The sequence below is a fragment of the Loxodonta africana genome, chromosome 14 (genome assembly GCF_030014295.1).
Source record: "Loxodonta africana isolate mLoxAfr1 chromosome 14, mLoxAfr1.hap2, whole genome shotgun sequence".
Classification (NCBI taxonomy): Eukaryota; Metazoa; Chordata; class Mammalia; order Proboscidea; family Elephantidae; genus Loxodonta; species Loxodonta africana.
In genome coordinates, this window is record NC_087355.1 from 22,797,679 (window position 1) to 22,815,060 (window position 17,382).

The 17,382-nt window shown below is 38.3% G+C and overlaps 1 protein-coding gene across 1 annotated transcript in view; it reads right to left on the minus strand.

Annotated features, from left to right (window-relative positions):
* TRPA1 (transient receptor potential cation channel subfamily A member 1) overlaps nt 1–17,382 on the minus strand; it is a 77,570-nt gene that overhangs the window by 10,412 nt on the left and 49,776 nt on the right. The window contains exons 18-23 of the mRNA XM_003408220.3: nt 16,703–16,773; nt 16,027–16,189; nt 15,183–15,272; nt 13,019–13,188; nt 1,351–1,480; nt 720–902 (exon numbers count right to left, since the gene is read on the minus strand). Coding sequence (XP_003408268.2) covers nt 720–902; nt 1,351–1,480; nt 13,019–13,188; nt 15,183–15,272; nt 16,027–16,189; nt 16,703–16,773 — 807 coding nt within the window. The remainder of the gene's footprint in view (nt 1–719; nt 903–1,350; nt 1,481–13,018; nt 13,189–15,182; nt 15,273–16,026; nt 16,190–16,702; nt 16,774–17,382) is intronic.

Sequence of the window (17,382 nt, forward strand, 5' to 3'; positions counted from 1 at the left end):
ATTCTATGCTGATGGTTTTGGACTTGATTGGCGCTCCTGATGAGTCACAGAAAGAAATTTAAAAGAACAACTGATGTGCTCAGCTTTTCATCATCAGAACATCAGTGTGGTGAAAACACATAGGAAGGATTAAGCTGAGAAATGAGATCTGATAGAGGGACTCTTCAAGAGACGTCCAAATGCTGCAGACACCCTCTGTATGACTCTTACCCACTTGAATCTCTGGTCAATGAGAAATGCAAGGGCAGAGACAAGGTTTTAACCCTTACTCCATATAACCTCTGCCTGACCACTGACCCCTTACATCCACCTAAAGCAGCACACACCATCCATCTTTATCCCCTTACCCTGCTTCATAGTTCATACCATTTACCACCCCATGACATTATGCTTCATATGTATTTGCTTATTCCCTAACTTCATGACTAGTTCATAATCAAGGGATTGTTCTGTTTTGTTCACCACTGTTTCTCAGCACCTGGAACAGTGCCTCGCGTTCAGAAGATGCTTGGTGAGTATTCCCCAGCTGAATGCACCACTGTGTGCCCAGAGCTTCACATGATGCCTGGCACACCCCAGGCACTAAATGAACATTAAACAAACACATTTTGTAGTCACCCTTCTTCTCCCATGGAAGCGTATTAAGGAGGCTAAGAATAATTATTATTACTTGCCCTAAATGAACAACAACCCAGAAAATACAAGGATAAATTACTTACAAGTAAATTCATGAGGACAATTGGAACAAACATTGTGAAGCAAATAAGCTGTATAAAGGACAGAATTGGATATGCCAATTCGTTCCTCAGAAAAGGTTCTAGAAAAGAATCACGGTAATTGACATCTCCAAGCATCATGCTGAAGGTCTGGATGATTGACAGTACTGGGTTGCTGAAGGCATCCTGAGAAAAGGCAGTAAGGTAAAAATGAAATACAAAATGCATAAAATGAAAAAATGTTGCCTAAAGAGTAGAACTACAAAGATTTTATTAAACTACTTAAAAAAAAATACAACCATAACTACTGTGACTTAAAAAAAAAAAAAACATTAAATAAAATGGTGGTAAAGTTACCAAAAATCTCTTGTATATGTAACAAATCATCATGCATTCATTACACACAAGCATTCTTCTAACACAAACTTTTTGACGATGGAAAAAGTAATTTCGTAAGACTATATTTTTTCCTGAAATAAAAATCTAATGCTATTATTATCAGAAGAAACAAAATAAGATGAAGTATTAAAGGCTTTTTTTATTATATTAATTTTCTAGGCCATCAAAATTTAAGTTTCAATATGTATTTCCAATATCTATAGCAACACCATCAATACTGATGCGAAGACCTCACCTGTACACTCAGGAGGACATAAAAGCTCAGTCCGAAGGCCAGAAGAAGGAAAATAAACACAACCGTTGACCTCAACAAGGTTTTCATAATTACTTCCAACATAACAATGAAAATGCCACAAGTTTCAAATCTAGAAAAATAAATAAATATTAAGATATTTACTCACTCTTATGGCCAACTGTATTTTATTCAGTATCAACATTTACTATATATAAAGTCAGGCACCTGGTTTCACACGTGAGATGGTTGAGGCCAATTATTTTTTAAAAAGTAGACGCGAGAATTTGTGAGCAATCACCTCCTATTTTCAGACTGCTCATCAAGCTGTTTGTTTCTTCTATTTTCTCTCCCTTTGCATTCATCTTCATCTTTAATAATTTTACCCTTTGATCACTAGACATTACTTCACCTCAAGTAGGAGAGAAAACTCATAGATTCTCCATAGCAAAATAATAAATAAAATATTTATAAATAAATATATCCCCAAAAACCCACTGCCGTCGAGTCAATTCCGACTCATAGCGACCCTATAGAACAGAGTAGAACTGTCCCCATAGAGTTTCCAAGGAGCACCTGGCAGATTTGAACTGCCAACCTCTTGGTTAGCAGCTGTAGCACTTAAATAAATATAAATAACTTTAAAATAAAACAATAAATAAATAAGAATGCTACCCAAACTAATGAAGCCCTGATGGCCCAGTGGTTAAGAGTTCAGGCTGCTAACCAAAAGGTCAGCAGTTTCAATCCACCAGCCACCCCTTAGAAATCATACAGGGCAGTTCTGCTCTGTCCTATAGGTGACTATGAGTTGCAATTGACTCAAGGGCAAAGGGTTTGGTTTGGTTTCGTTTAGCCAAAATACTGCTTCCCAATACAAAATAGTGCCACCAACAGCTTGATGAAGAATAACAGGATTAGAGGTGAATTGTGTGATGCATTGAGTAGGGATTGATTCCATGAGCTCATGCAACCCGAAGCCCCCTACTGGCAAGCAGCATGTGATAGATGATTTATATTCACCAGTCTCACAGCCTTCTTTGGTTTCCTTTTCCCCCCAGCAACTTACACTGTGAAATGTTTGGATAGATGGTGGGTGTGTCATCTGTCCACAGACTTATTTTTCCTTTGGCAAAGACAACTTGTTAAAAGAGGGAGTCGCAAGATTATAAAGCTTAAAGGGATTTCAGAGTCTCAGAAACCAAGTTTCCAGACATGTCCAGTAACTTGCCAAGGTCACTGAAAATGGCAGAAGTGAGGAAGTGACAATGCCAAGGCCTGTCTTGAATTCTCTTGACCTCCAGACCACTGCTTTTCCCATCATGCTTTTCCCTATTTCAAGGGTCTGGGCTCCACTCTATGTCACTGTGCTCATGACACAGTGATACAGCCAATGCTGTGGGAAAAGCACAGCCCTTGGAGTTACAAAGACTGTGGTTAAATGCCTATGTCTTGACTTACTGAGATCCTGGGCAAATTACTTACTCAAAGTTTCAGTTTCTTCTTTTATACAATGTTAATGATAACTTTTATCTCCTGATATTATAAATACAATGTGAAATAATGAAATAATATATTTAACTTAACATTTGTTAATTGCGGAAGGTATGGCGGCCTAGCCTTTTCTATCTTCTAGAATTAGATTCTTTTGACTTGTTTTTTTCCCATAGGTCACTTTTATTCCCTATATCTATCATTTCATTTTGAGTAGTTTTCCCAAAAGTAGTAAATGTGGTATGAACAATCACCTTACTAAATAATACCAGGTAGAACAGGAATAACATTTCCTGATTTTAAACCACGCAGTATCTCCTCGTTCTGTTCAAACAACTGTATCTTGGTCTATATACAACCTTGCTTGTTGAAAGCAAAGAGGACTAGAAGCACTTACTGATGAAGATCAAAGACTACGGCCTTTAGCATGGATTACACCTGAACATAAAGAAAACAAAAATTCTCACAACTGGACCAAAAAGCAACACCATGATAAACAGAGAAAAGACTGAAGTTGTCAAGGATTTCATTTTACTTGGATCCACAACAACACCCATGGAATCAGCAGTCAAGAAATAAAATGGCTTATTGCATTAGACAGATCTGCTGCAAAAAATTTCTTTAAAGTATTAAAAAGCAAAGATCTCATTTTGAGGACTAAGGTGTGCCAGACCCAAGCCATGGTATTTTCAATTGCCTCATATGCATGTGAGAGCTGGGCCGTGAACAAGGACAGACGAAGAAAAATAGATGACTTTGAATTATGGTATTGGCAAAGAATATTGAATATACTGTGGACTGCCAGAAGAATGAACAAATCTGTTTTAGAAGAAGTACAGCCAGAATGTTCCTCAGAAGCAAGGATGGTGAGACTTCATCTCACTTACTTTGGACATGGTATCAGGAAGGATCGGTCCCTGGAGAAGGACATCAGGTTGGTAAAGTAGAGGGTCAGTGAAAAAGAGGGAGCCCCTCAACTGAATGGATTGACACAGTGGCTGCAACAATGGGCTCAAATATAGCAATGACTGTTAGGATGATGCAGGGCTGGGCAGTGTTTCATTCTGTGATCATAGGGTCTAGGGTCACTATGAGTTGGAACCTACTTGACAACACCTAACAACAACAGGAATAGCCAATCTTCATATTCCTATTGGCTCCCCACATTTAACCAAGATTTGTCTAGACCAATGGTTGACCAGGGGAAATTTTGCCAACCAGGGGATATTTGGCAAAGTTTGAAGATATGTCTGGCTGTCAAAATTGGGTGGGAGGGGTAGGTGGAGCCAACATGGTGCTATAGACAGAAGCACCACACAGTCCCTCCACAGCAAAGACCCAAAAAACTAAGTAAAACACCGACAAATGTCAACCCTGGAACCCTAAGCATCAAATAAAGAGAAAGAACTCAGCCAAGTACCTACTGGAATAAGAAACTGACAGAGAACAGACAGTGAGGAGAGATAAGTGCGGAGCAACCCTATCAGCTAACACAGCACAGATTTGCATCTTGGACTCCTGTCAGAGATCGACAGACAGAGAGTACAGGAAAGCAGCTTTGTAGTACTCCTAGCAGGAGACAGAGCACCCAGTAACCAGCAATATATGCTTTCCCACCCCACATCGTCTTGCCCGCTGCTCAGCCTCTGCAGCTTCCTAGCTGGCTGTGGTCGCTTAGCTGGGCTGAGAGAGCAGGGTTTTTGCTGCTTGGATTCACCCCACTAACACATTGGAGACTGGCAGACAGGGAGTATGGGAAAGCAGATTCAGGGAGCTCCCAGCAAGAGACACCACCCAGTATACAGTGACATACACTTTCCCACCCCTCCATCCTCCCCCCCCGCCCCCCCGCTCTACCCCCACTGCTTCCACCAGCCAAAGTCTCTTGGCTGGAAGGTACCGGCTCTATCCCTGTGCCACTTGGATTCGCTCTGCCCACACTGGCTGGCTCCATCAGTGCCATTTGTTTGTTGCTGGTGTTGCTTTTTTCAGCTTCTTTTGGTTTCCTCCCTGCCTCTCACCACCTCCCCCTCCTTTTTCTTGAACACCTGGCTCTGTGTGCCAGCTTTGTGTCATCTTAAAAAGCTGGGGACTGCTTACCCGGACTGTACCACCATGCTGGTGGGATCCCTGGAGTCTTTTTTCATTTTGTTTGTGTCATGGATTGAATTATGTCCCCCAAAAATGTGTGTATCAGTTTGGCTGGGCCATGATTCCTGATATTGTGGGATTTTTCTATATGTTGTAAATTCTGCCTCTATGATGTTAACGAGAGAGCATGGGCTGCAGTTGTGTTAGCGAGGCAGGATGCAGTGTACAAGATTGGATTGTGTCTTCAGGCAATCTCTTGACGTATAAAAGAAAGAAGTGAGCAGAGACACGGGGACCACACACCACCAAGGAAGCAGTGCCAGGAGCAAAGTGCATCCTTTGGACTCAGGGTCCCTGTGCAGAGAAGTGTCTAGTCCAGGGGAACATTGATGAGAAGGCCGACAGAGACAGCATGCCTTCCCCTGGAGTTGACACCCTGAATTTGGACTTTTAGCCTACTTTACTGTGGCTAAAATAAACTTCTCTTTGTTAAAGCCATCCACTTGTGGTATTTCTGTTACAGCAGCACTAGATGACTAAGACAGTTTGTTTTCTTTTTCTTTTCGAGGCTTGGGGGCCCCTTCTAGCCAAGCTGTACTGCCCAGCTTGGGAGCCACTTACCCGGTTGCGAAGCCACATCAGTGGGATCCCTGGGAACATTTCCTTTTTTGTTTTATTCTGTTGGTTTGTTTTCTTTTTCTTTTTGCAGCTTGGGGGTCCCTTCTAGCCAGGCTGTACTGCACGGCCTAGGAGCTACTTCCCCGGTCTTCACAGCCACACTAGTGGGATCCCTGGGAGCTTTTCTTTTCTTTTCACTTATGTTTTCCCTAATTTTTATTGATCTTTTTTCTTTTTCCCTTTTCCTTTTTTGTTTTTCTCCATTTCTTGGCTTCTTATCTCTCCATTCCAATGGCAAGCTCCCTTAGCACTCTTTTTTATTGTTCGTTTGTTTTTGGCTCCTGCTTCTCTCTTTTCTTTCACATACCCATCTTGGCACCACACATCACAACCTCCCCCGCTTCTTGCCTGCCTGCACCATGCGCTGAACATCACATCCCCAAGCAGCACAGGCACAGCCTACCAAAACCTGCCTTACACTAATTTCTGGCCCGCCCTCTCAGCCCTAGTATGTGCCACAAACAACCCATCCCAGCCCCTCCCCTTCAGCTGGACCTGCTGCGCTGCACCACAGCTGAGTGACTGGCCCTGCCTGTTGGACAAGGAGATGAAAAGTATAGTGCCCACAGACAAACAAAGAATGCACAGCCTACTGGCTCAGACATAACCAAATGGAACAAAAAAGCAGGACAAAACAATCAAATCTACAATCAATAAAGGAAGAAAATAACTAAATGTCCCGAAGACAGCAGAAAATTTTAAAAACTATTTAAAAACAGGACAGGATGGTTCCAGTGGTCTTCCAAAATAAAACACCAAATGAATTTCCAGTAGAAGGTACTAGAACTACCTGACAAGCAGGAAATTCAAAATCTCTAATATTCAGAGCTATCCAAGAGGATAACAGACAGACAAAACAGACATAAAGATGAAGAAAAAATAGACAAATTCATGGAAAATACAGACAAAAAAAAATGAAAGAATTCAGGAAACTAATACAGGAACAAAATGCCAAAATAAATTCACAACTACAAATCATACAAAAACAACAATTAGAAATCAAAAGATAAACAAGATTTCAGAAGTGAGTAGTGTCATAGAAGAGCTGAGAAGCAGGTTTGAAACAATGGAAGACATAATCAGTGAAGATAAAGACAAATACTTGGTTACAACTTTGCCTGAGGAAAAAATCACAAAAAAGAATGAAGAAACCCTGAGAATTATGTGGGATACAATCAAAAGCAAAAATCTGTGAGTGATTGGAGTTTCAGAACAGGCAGAGAAAACGAAAAACACAGAGAGGATCATTGAAGAACTGATGACAGAAAACTTCCCTAATATTAAGAAAGATGAAAAGCTGACCATCCAAGAAGCTCAAGTAACCCCATATAGAATAGACCCCAAAAGAAAATCACCAAGGTATATCATAATCACAGTCACTAAAACCAAAGATAAACAAAGAATACTGATAGCAGCTCAAGAAAAATGAAAAGTCACACACAGAGGGGAAACAGTAAGACTAAGCACTGATCATTTGGCAGAAACCATGTAGGCAAGAAGGCAATGGGATGACATATATAAAACCTTCAAAGAAAAAAACAGCCAACCAGGAATAATATATCCTGCAAAACTCACATTCAGATATGAGGTGAAATTAGGACACTTCCAGATAAACAGAAATTAAGGGAATATGTAAAAAAACAAACCAAACTTACACAATTATTAAAGAGAGTCCTTCAGTTTGGGAACAAACAACATTATGCCACAGCCTGAATCTAGGATGCAAGATCGTACCAGCCAGATACCAACCTGGGAAATGATCTCTTAAGGACTATCCGAAACCAAAGAATTACAACAGGGAACCAGAGAGATTAATCCGTAAATGACAACAATGTCAGAACAATAAAAGAGAAAATAAACAGTGTAGGTATAGAACTTTCTAATGAAGAAGAAGGCAAGGTGATACCCAATAATAATAGACTAGTTCAAACCTAGGAAGATAAGGGTAAATTTCAAGGTAACCACAAAGAAAGAGACACATCTTAAAAAAAAAGACAAAAATTTACTAAGTATCAAAGGATGGAAAAAAATATATAAGGCAAACAGCTACCAAAAAAGCAGAAGTGGCAATACTAATCTCAGATAAAATAGACTTTAAAACAAAATTCACCATAAAAAACAAAGAAGAGCACTATATAATGATTAAAGGGACGATCCATGATGAAGATATAACCATGATAAACATCTATGCACCCAATGACAAGGCTCCAAAATACATAAAATAAACTCTAACAGCACTGAAAAGAAAAACTGACAGTTACGCAATAACAGTAGGAGACTCAACACACCACTCTCGATAAAGGACAGAACATCTAGAAAGAAACTCCACAAAGATACAGAAGATCTGAAGGGCACAATCAGCCAACTTGACCTCAGAGACATATATAGAACACTTCACCCAACAACTGCAAAATACACATTCTTTTCCAACACACATGGAACATTCTCTAGAATAGACCACACATCTTAGGCCACAGAAGAACCCTCAATAAAATCCAAAACATTGAGATAATACAAAGTATCGTCTCTGACCACAAGCCATCAACGTAGAAATTAACAATAGGAAGAGTAAGGGAAAAAAAACCAATTACATGGAAACTGAATAACACCCTGCTTAAAAACCACTGAGTAATAGAAGAAATCAGAGATGGAATCAAAAAATTCCTAGAATGAAACAAGAATGAAAACACATTGTAACAAAACCTCTGGGACACAACAAAGGCAATCCTCAGAGGTCCATTTATAGCAATAGATGCACACATCAAAAAAAGAAGAAAGGGACGTAATCAAAACATTAGCAACACAACTTGAACAAATAGAAAAAGAACAGCAAAAGAAGCCCACAGCCACCAGAAGAAAGGAAATAATAAAGATCAAAGCAGAAATAAATGAGATAGAGAATAGAAAAACAATAGAAAGAATCAACAAAACCAAAAGCTGGTTCCTGGAAAGTACTGACAAAATTGACAAACCAGTGGCCAAAATAATAAAAGAAAAACAAGAGAGGACACAAATATACCAAATAGGAAATGAAATGGAGGATATTACAACAGACCCAACTGAAATAAAAAGGATCATATGAAAAACTATACTCCAACAAATTTGAAAACCTAGAGGAAATGGGCAGATTCCTAGAAACACACTACCCAAACTAACACAAAATGATGTTGAAAATCTGAACAGACCCATAACAAGGGAAGAGATTGGAAAAAGTAATTAAAAAAAAAACTCCCAACAGAAAAAAGCCCTGGCCCAGATGGCTTTGCTGGAGAATTCTACCAAACATTCAGGGAAGAACTTACACCAGTACTACTCAAACTATTTCAGAACATAGAAAAGGAAGCGATACTTCTGAATTCATTCTATGAAGCCAGCATAATCCTGATACCAAAACCAGGCAAGGACACCGCAAAAAAAGAAACAGACCAATATCTCTCATGAATGTAGCTGCAAAAATTCTCAACAAAATTCTAGCTAATAGAATTCAGCATCATATCAAAAAAATAATACACCATGACAAAGTAAGAGTCATACCAGGTATGCAAGGATGGTTCAACATTAGAAAATCAATGAATGTAATCCACCGCATAAATAAAAGGAAGGAGAAGAATCGCATGATCATCTCAATTGACGCAGAAAAGGCATTCGACAAAGTCCAACACCCATTCCTGATAAAATGGCAACAATGTCAGAACAATAAAGAGAATAAACAGTGTAGGTGTAGAACTTTCCAATGAAGAGGAAGGCAATAAAATAGGTATAGAAGGGAAATTCCTCTACATAATAAGAGCATCTATACAAAACCAACAGCCAACATCATTCTTAATGGAGAGAGACTGAAAACATTCCCCTTGAGAACAGGAAAAAGACAAGGATGCCTTTATCACTGCTATTTAACATTGTGCTGGAAGTCCTAGCTAGAGGAATAAGGCAAGAAAAAGAAATAAAGGGCATCTGAATTGCTAATGAAAAATTTAAACTGTGCCTATTTGCGGATGATATGATACTCCACATAGAAAACCCAAAAGACTCCATAAGAAAACTACTAGAACTAATAGAAAGATTCAGCAGAGTTGCAGGTTACAAGATAAACACACAAAAATCAGTTGGATTCCCATACACCAATAGAGAACAATGAAAAGGAAATCAGAAAAACAATATCATTTATAATAGCCCCTAAGAAAATAAAATACTAAGGAATAACTCTAACCAGGGATGTAAAAGACCTATACAAAGAAGACTACAAAACACTACTGCAAGAGACCTACATAAATGGAAAAACATACCATGCTCATGGATAGGTAGACTCAACATTATGAAAATGACAGTTCTTCCCAAAGCAATTTATAAATGCCGTGCAATCCCAATCCAAGTACGAACAACATTCTTTAAAGAGATGAAAAAATTAATCATTAACTGTATATGGAAAGGGAAAAAGCCCCAGATAATTAAAGCACTATTGAAGAAGAATAAAGTAAGAGGACTTGCACTACCTGACCTCAGAACCTACTATACAGCTATGGTAGTCAAAACAGCCTGGTACTGGTACAATGACAGATACATTGACCAATGGAACAAAATTGAGAACCCAGATGTAAATGTATTCACATACGGTCACCTGATCTTCAACAAGGGCCCAAAGTCCATCAAATGGGGAGAAGACAATCTGTTTAACAAATGGTGCTGGCAAAACTGGATGCCATCTGCAAAAAAATGAAACAGGACCCATACCTCACGCCATACAGAAAAACTAATGCAAAATGGATCAAAGACCTAAATATCAAGCCAAAACCTATAAAGTTCATAGAAGAAAAAATATGATCAACCGTAGGGCCCCTAATACATGGCATTAACAGATACAAACCATAACCAACAACACACAAACTCCAGAAGATAAGCTAGATAACTGGAATTTTTGGCTATTACAAATCAGACAAAGGTCTAATCTCTAAAATCTATAGGAAAGTCCAACACTTCCACAACAAAAAGACAAATAACCCAATTAAAAAATGGGCAAAGGAAACGAATAGATACTTCACCAAAGAAGACATTCAAGCTGCCAACAGACACATGAGGAAATGCTGGCAATCACTAGTCATTAGAGAAATGAAAATCAAAACCACAATGAGATACCATCTCACACCAGCATTACTGGCACGAACCAAAAAAACAGGAAATAACAAACGCTGGAGAGGATGCAGGGAGACTGGAGCTCTTAGGCACTGCTGGTGGGAATGCAAAATGATACAACCATTTTGGAAAAAATATAGTGCTTCCTTACAAAGCTGGAAATAGAAATATCACATGATCCAGCAATCCCACTCCTAGGACTATATCCTAGAGAAACAGGAGTCGTCACATGAATAGACATACGCACACCTGTGTTCACTGCAGCATTGTTCACAATACCAAAAAGATGGAAACAACCTAGATGCCCATCAACAGATGAATGGATAAACAAACTATGGTACATACATACAATGAAGTATTATGCCACCATGAAGAACAATAATGAATTTTCGAAGCATCTCATAGCATGGATGAATCTGGAGGGCATTATGCTGAGTGAAATAAGTCAATCACAAAAGGACAGATACTGTATGAGACCACTACTGTAAAAACTCATGAAAAGGTCTACACACAAAAAGAAACAATTTTTGATGGTTATGAGGAGGGTAGGGTAAAAAAAAAAAAAAAAAATAGGGCTAGAAAAACACTAAATAGACACTTTGGTGAAGGGTAAGACAGTATACACACCGGGCAAGCCAGCACAACTTGTACAAGGCAAGGTCACAGAAGCTCCACAGACACATCCAAACTCTCTGAGGGACCAAATTACTGGGATGTGGGTTGTGGGGACCATGGTCTCGGGGACCATCTAGCTCAATTGGCATAATATAGTTTGTAAAGAAAATGTCCTACATTCTACTTTTGTGAGTAGCGTCTGGGGTCTCATAAGCTTGTGAGCAGCCATCTAAAATAATCCACTGGTCTCACCCCGTCAGGAGCAAGGGAGAATGAAGAAAACGAAAGACAAGGGAAAGATTAGTCCAAATGATTAATGGTCCACAAGTACTACAGCCTCCACCAGACTGAGTCCAGCACAACTGGATGATGCCCAGCTACCACCACCAACTGTTCTGACAAGGATCTCAATAGAGGGTCCCAGACAGAGCTGGAGAAAAGTGTAGAACAAAATTCTAACTTACAAAGAAAGATCAGACTTCCTGGTTTGACACAGACTGGAGAAACCTGAGAGTATGGCCCCTGGACACCCCTTGAGCCCGCACAACTTGTCCAAGGCAAGGTCACGGAAGGTCCATAGATACATCCAAACTCCCTGAGAGACAGAATTGCTGGGCTGAAGGCTGTGGGGACCATGGTCTCGGGGAACATCTAGCTCAATTGGCATAACATAGTTTATGAAGAAAATGCTCTACATTCTACTTTGGTGAGTAGCATCTGGGGTCTTAAAAGCCTGTGAGCGGCCATCTAAGATACTCCACTGGTCTCACCCCTTGGGGAGCAAGGAAGTATGAAGAAAATTAAACATACAAAGGAAAGATTAGTCCAAAGGTCTAATGGGCCACATCTACCATGGCCTCCACCAGACTAAGTCCAGTACTGCTAGAAGGTGCCTGGCTACCACCACTGACTGCTCTGACAGGGATCACAATAGGGTCCCCAAAGGAGCTGGAAAAAAGTGTAGAACAAAATTCTAACTCACACAAAAAAAGACCACACTTACCGGCCTGACAGAGACTAGAGAAACCCTGAGAGTATGGCCCGCAGACACCCTTGTAGCTCAGTAACAAAGTCACTCCTGAGGTTCACCCTTCAGCCAAAGATTAGACAGGCCCATAAAACAAAATAAGACTAAAGGGGCACACCAGCCCAGGGCAAGGACTAGAAGGCAGAAGGCGACAGGAAAGGTAGCAATAGGGAACCCAAGGTCGAGAAGGGAGAGTGTTGACATGTTGTGGGGTTGTTAACCAATGTCATACAGCAATATGTGTGCTAACTGTTTAATGAGAAAGTAGTTTGTTCTGTAAACCTTCTTCCTAAAGTACAAAAAAAATTAAATTAAAATTAAAAAAAAATTGGGTGGGGAGGCTACTGGCAACTATTGGGTACAAGCCAGGAATGCTGCTAAACATTCTACAATGCACAGACCAAGTCCCCACAGCAAAGATTTCTTCAGCCCAAAATGTCAGTAGTGCCAAGGTTTAGAATTGCTGGTCTAGACTCTGAACTCCAGAACTCTTCCTTAACATAAAATGTATCTTTACATTTTAAAGCAACTGGAAAAAGATGAATAAGCCAGTTACAAATTTATGCCAGTTGCAGTAGTGTTTCTTTTGATATTAAAAATGCCTAAGGGTGTGGAAATCATTCAAGCTAGTTTCACCTCTGAAGATACAGTAAGAAGTTCATCCAATAGAAGAATATAGCAATTGCTCCACACTGCCACTGCACATGAGCTGGTATACCAGTGAACAAGGGCAACACAAAAATGATGCTTGTTGTGTAGATAATCCATTCAAGTGCGTTGCTATGATCCCAGAAGTAACTTCTTTTCTGGGGATAAAAAGAATGAAGAATTACCACATGTAGAGACCCAGCCTCTTATGGATAGTTTTATATATACGTAACCAGTAACACCATTTTTTCTGGCAGTTCAGCCAGCTGGAGAGAAGTCATAGGGCCAACCCTGCCATTCTGGGCTGACTTGAGGGCCCTTAGGTGTGGATCAGTGTTGGTGATGGCCCAGTGTTGTCTATTGACCCGGCACTATGGGAGTCTGATGTCTAAGGAGATCCTACAAGTTTCTGGGCTTTCCCTAGAGCTCCAGTCAATTTTAAGAAGGCTTCTCAAGGGCTACAAGCTGGTTCAGTAATTCCTGGGATCTTTCTGTCTATATAAGCACACATGTGTGGATCCCTCAGATACACATGGGCTTGACATATGAATTCAACCTACTTCTAAGGAGGTTTGAGACATGTACTGAGAATTACTTAGGAAATGAGAACAAATCATTGTGACATTCTTAAAGATTTTGTGTTTTGAATGTCAGCTTTCCTGGGCAGTAGACCATTTGACCATCAATAAGAAAATGTAGAGACCAAATCTGATAGATTAATCATGCAAATTAATAGTTAAATCTAGACTATAATCTATAATTCTTTTTTTTAAGAAATTAAAATAATGTCAAGAGAGGCATCCCTAAATCATTTAGGTGAAATGGAATGATAGGTTCTAATTCTCAGAATTGTGACAGTTTACTAAAAACACATGCATGAAAGTACTTGGAATGTATAATAATAGACAAGTGCAAGGCATTTTTATCACCAACATTTTTTAATGCAAATATGTATGTGCTTACATAATGTAACAAAGGAAATTTTCACAGAAAATAAGGTGCTGCAAAAAAGGAATATGACTCCAAAAATAACAGTCACACAAGGGATCACAATAGAGGGTCCCGGACAGAGCTGGAGAAAAAATGTAGAACAAAATTCTAACTCACAAAAAAGACCAGACTTACCGGCCTGATAGAGACTGGAGAAACCCCGTGAGTATAGCCCCGGGACACCATTTTAGCTCAGTAATGAAGTCACTCCTGAGGTTCACCCTTCAGCCAAAGATTAGACAGGCCCATAAAACAAAATGAGACTAAAGGGGCACACCAGCCCAGGGGTAAGGCCTAGAAGGCAGGAGGGGACAAGGAAGCTGGTAATGGGGAACCCAAGGTTGAGAAGGGAGAGTGTTGACATGTCGTGGGGTTGGTAGCCAATGTCATAAAACATTGTATACTAAGTGTTTAATGAGAAAGTAGTTCTGTAAACCTTCATCTAAAGTACAATTACAGAAAAAAAAAACTTGCTAAACTAAAAAAAAAAAAAGTAATAATAATAACAGTCACAAAACAATGTACAAAGCAAAGAAGAAGAAAAGGCTTCAAACCATCATACTGAGAACTGGAGGATCTGGGCCACTTATCAACCACAGCAAGGCCTGCCACATTATCTACTTAATCCTCAGGTCTGATCTGAACTCAGTTTACCCACTTAAGAAAAGTGGAGTGTAAAGTAAGAATTATGCTATGGAAAGTTCCCAAATTTTATTATGACTTGACTTTTTTTGCAAAAAAAAGAAAATCATTACTGTTTTAACATAAATTCAAGGAAAAACCCCTTTGAAATGAAGTCCTGGGCCAAGTAGGTCCTTTATAAACATTTATATTCAAAATGATGAAAGTCAAAATCTAACTATTGTGTTATCAAAATATTAAAACTGCAGTCAGAGAAAATGCAGGAAAATAATTCATAATGGACATTTTTAGCCAGACACACCCATCATGAACTGGTAAAAATATCTTTTTCAGATGTGCAGTACCATTACATAAAATAATATGATTTTTATGTTCTAAAAAGATGATGCTAAGTATTTCTAGTCTATACATTAGTCAAGCTATGTGATTTTATTCTGTCATAATACTTCAAATAGCAGTTTAGCAATTAATTTATTTTCTGTACATTAAAATATTTGGAAATATAAAATGTATTAAGTACCTGTTGGAAAATTTGGGCCACTTCCTTGCAATATCCAAATATACTTGATAAGAAAACTAATATCATACAGACTTTTATAGAATATGAATTCTGCAACAATAAAAAAGTATACAAGTAGTTATTAGGGATATAAAATAAAACACTTTTAACTTTTTCATAATTTCCACTATTAAATATTTTTTGCTTCATCTCTTTCTATGTACTGTCCACATTTGATTTAAACAGAAAATTACTGAGGCAAAGACAGAGATACACATATTCGTTATAATTTCCTATTAAAAGATGTTCAAAAATTGCCAATTTAATTCTAAAAGAATATGAATTTGTGCACCTATTTCATTTTTTTATTGTGTGGTAAACTACACGTAACATAAAATTGACCATTTTAAAGTACACAATTCAGTGTCATTAAGTACTTTCACAACGTTGTGCAGGCATCACCAGTATCTAGTTACAGAACCTTTTCATCACCCCAAACGCTGTACCCATAAAACAAACACTTGCTCCCCATCTTCTCATGCCCCCCGCCCCCGGCAACCATAAATCTGCTTTGTTATAGACCTATTTTAAAGTTAAGTACTTCAGCATTCAAGCTAGCATTTCACACATGTCAATTCCTATTAAATTAGCTTACAGACTATTCATTTATACTCCTCCTCATTCTACAAAGGATTTTAGGAGACATTGGATACCACATATGAATTCTAAGTAGGACACTTAGAATAATCAAATTCCTGATATTTCAATTTTATTATGGGTTTAGCAGTCCTAATTTAAAAAAAAATCAAAATATTTCTTTAATCTTTTATTTAGAAATCTGAAGTAAAAAAACAGTTGAAAATACCTTGGTGTCTAACATTTCTGAATGATTACTAGTTTCACTGATGATTCCAGTTGAGTTGAAACCCATTCCTGGCTTTATACTGATAACAAGAAAGGTCATAGGTATGAGACCAAGACAGTAAGATCCCAGGTTTATTATGTGGGCTCTAAACCCATAAGCCAGCCTAGAAAGAAAATAACCACATCATAACTGATTCATTTCAATCAAAAATATTTACTTATGATGCCTGTGGAACACGTGATTATAATCTCTCTCAGAAATCTCATTGTTACATTCACTGAAATTTAGAGCCAAGAAAATCTTCTAATTCTTTCATTTTCAGAAAAAAAACCTCAATTTCTGAGCAAACATGACTTGCATGATGTAATGGAGATGCCGAGACATTAGCCCATATGTTCTGACCCCAAGCTGCATGCTCTTCCATAGCCAACACCTCTCACCTCGTTGTCCACTGATCTACAGGGTTTAGGGTGCTTTTTCATGTCTTATATGATGATTTCCCCTCAAAATATTTAATGCCAAAGAGAAACAATGCCAGCATTTTTAATACCAAAATTTGCCCTGTATTACCCATTTCCTTTCTATAGTACAAAATATTAAAATATACTAATTTGGAAGACTTTTTAAATAAATTTAGCAAAGCATTGGTAAAAAGGAAATACTACTCAATACCCACCATTTCATACATAAATATTCTTTACAGACAGGGTGGTTGAGAAGCTCTATGCGGTTATGCTGTACCATTGCCTGAAAATAAGAACAATAAAACAAAGCATATTAAAATATTGAGTATAAGTGAAGCTTTTTCTGCTGGCGTATAACTTTATTTTTATATTATTATGAAAGCGACACTGCTTACTTTAGAAAATTTAAAAAATTAAAAATGATTTCAAGAATAATTTTTAAAACTCACTAGCTAGAGATCATGACTTTATACACATGCAATTATTTGAGTCAGTTTGTGTTCTTTGATGTTTGGCTAGTTGAGATAACATACATTTTTTAATCATATACAAGATTACAACTGGAAAGGGCATTAAAGATAAATAAGCAAGAGTTATAAATTCCTGTACTTGAAGGAATTCAGGTTTATCTTTCTAGAAGGGGTTTAAATAGTAGAGTCTATATCAAGAGTAGTTAAATTCATCTTTAGATTATAAATTTTTATGAGAGCTATTGAGAACCAGTATCTATTTCAAAATTAGTTTTTAATTATTCAAAAAATGTATAAGGGCATTCTCTTTTAAAATATCAAAACATAAGTCCAGAGTTCTCACCACATCCAACTGCCAATCCCAGGCCCCACTCCATTCCCCAGAAGTATCATCATCTTTAATTTGTTGTGTATCCTTCCTA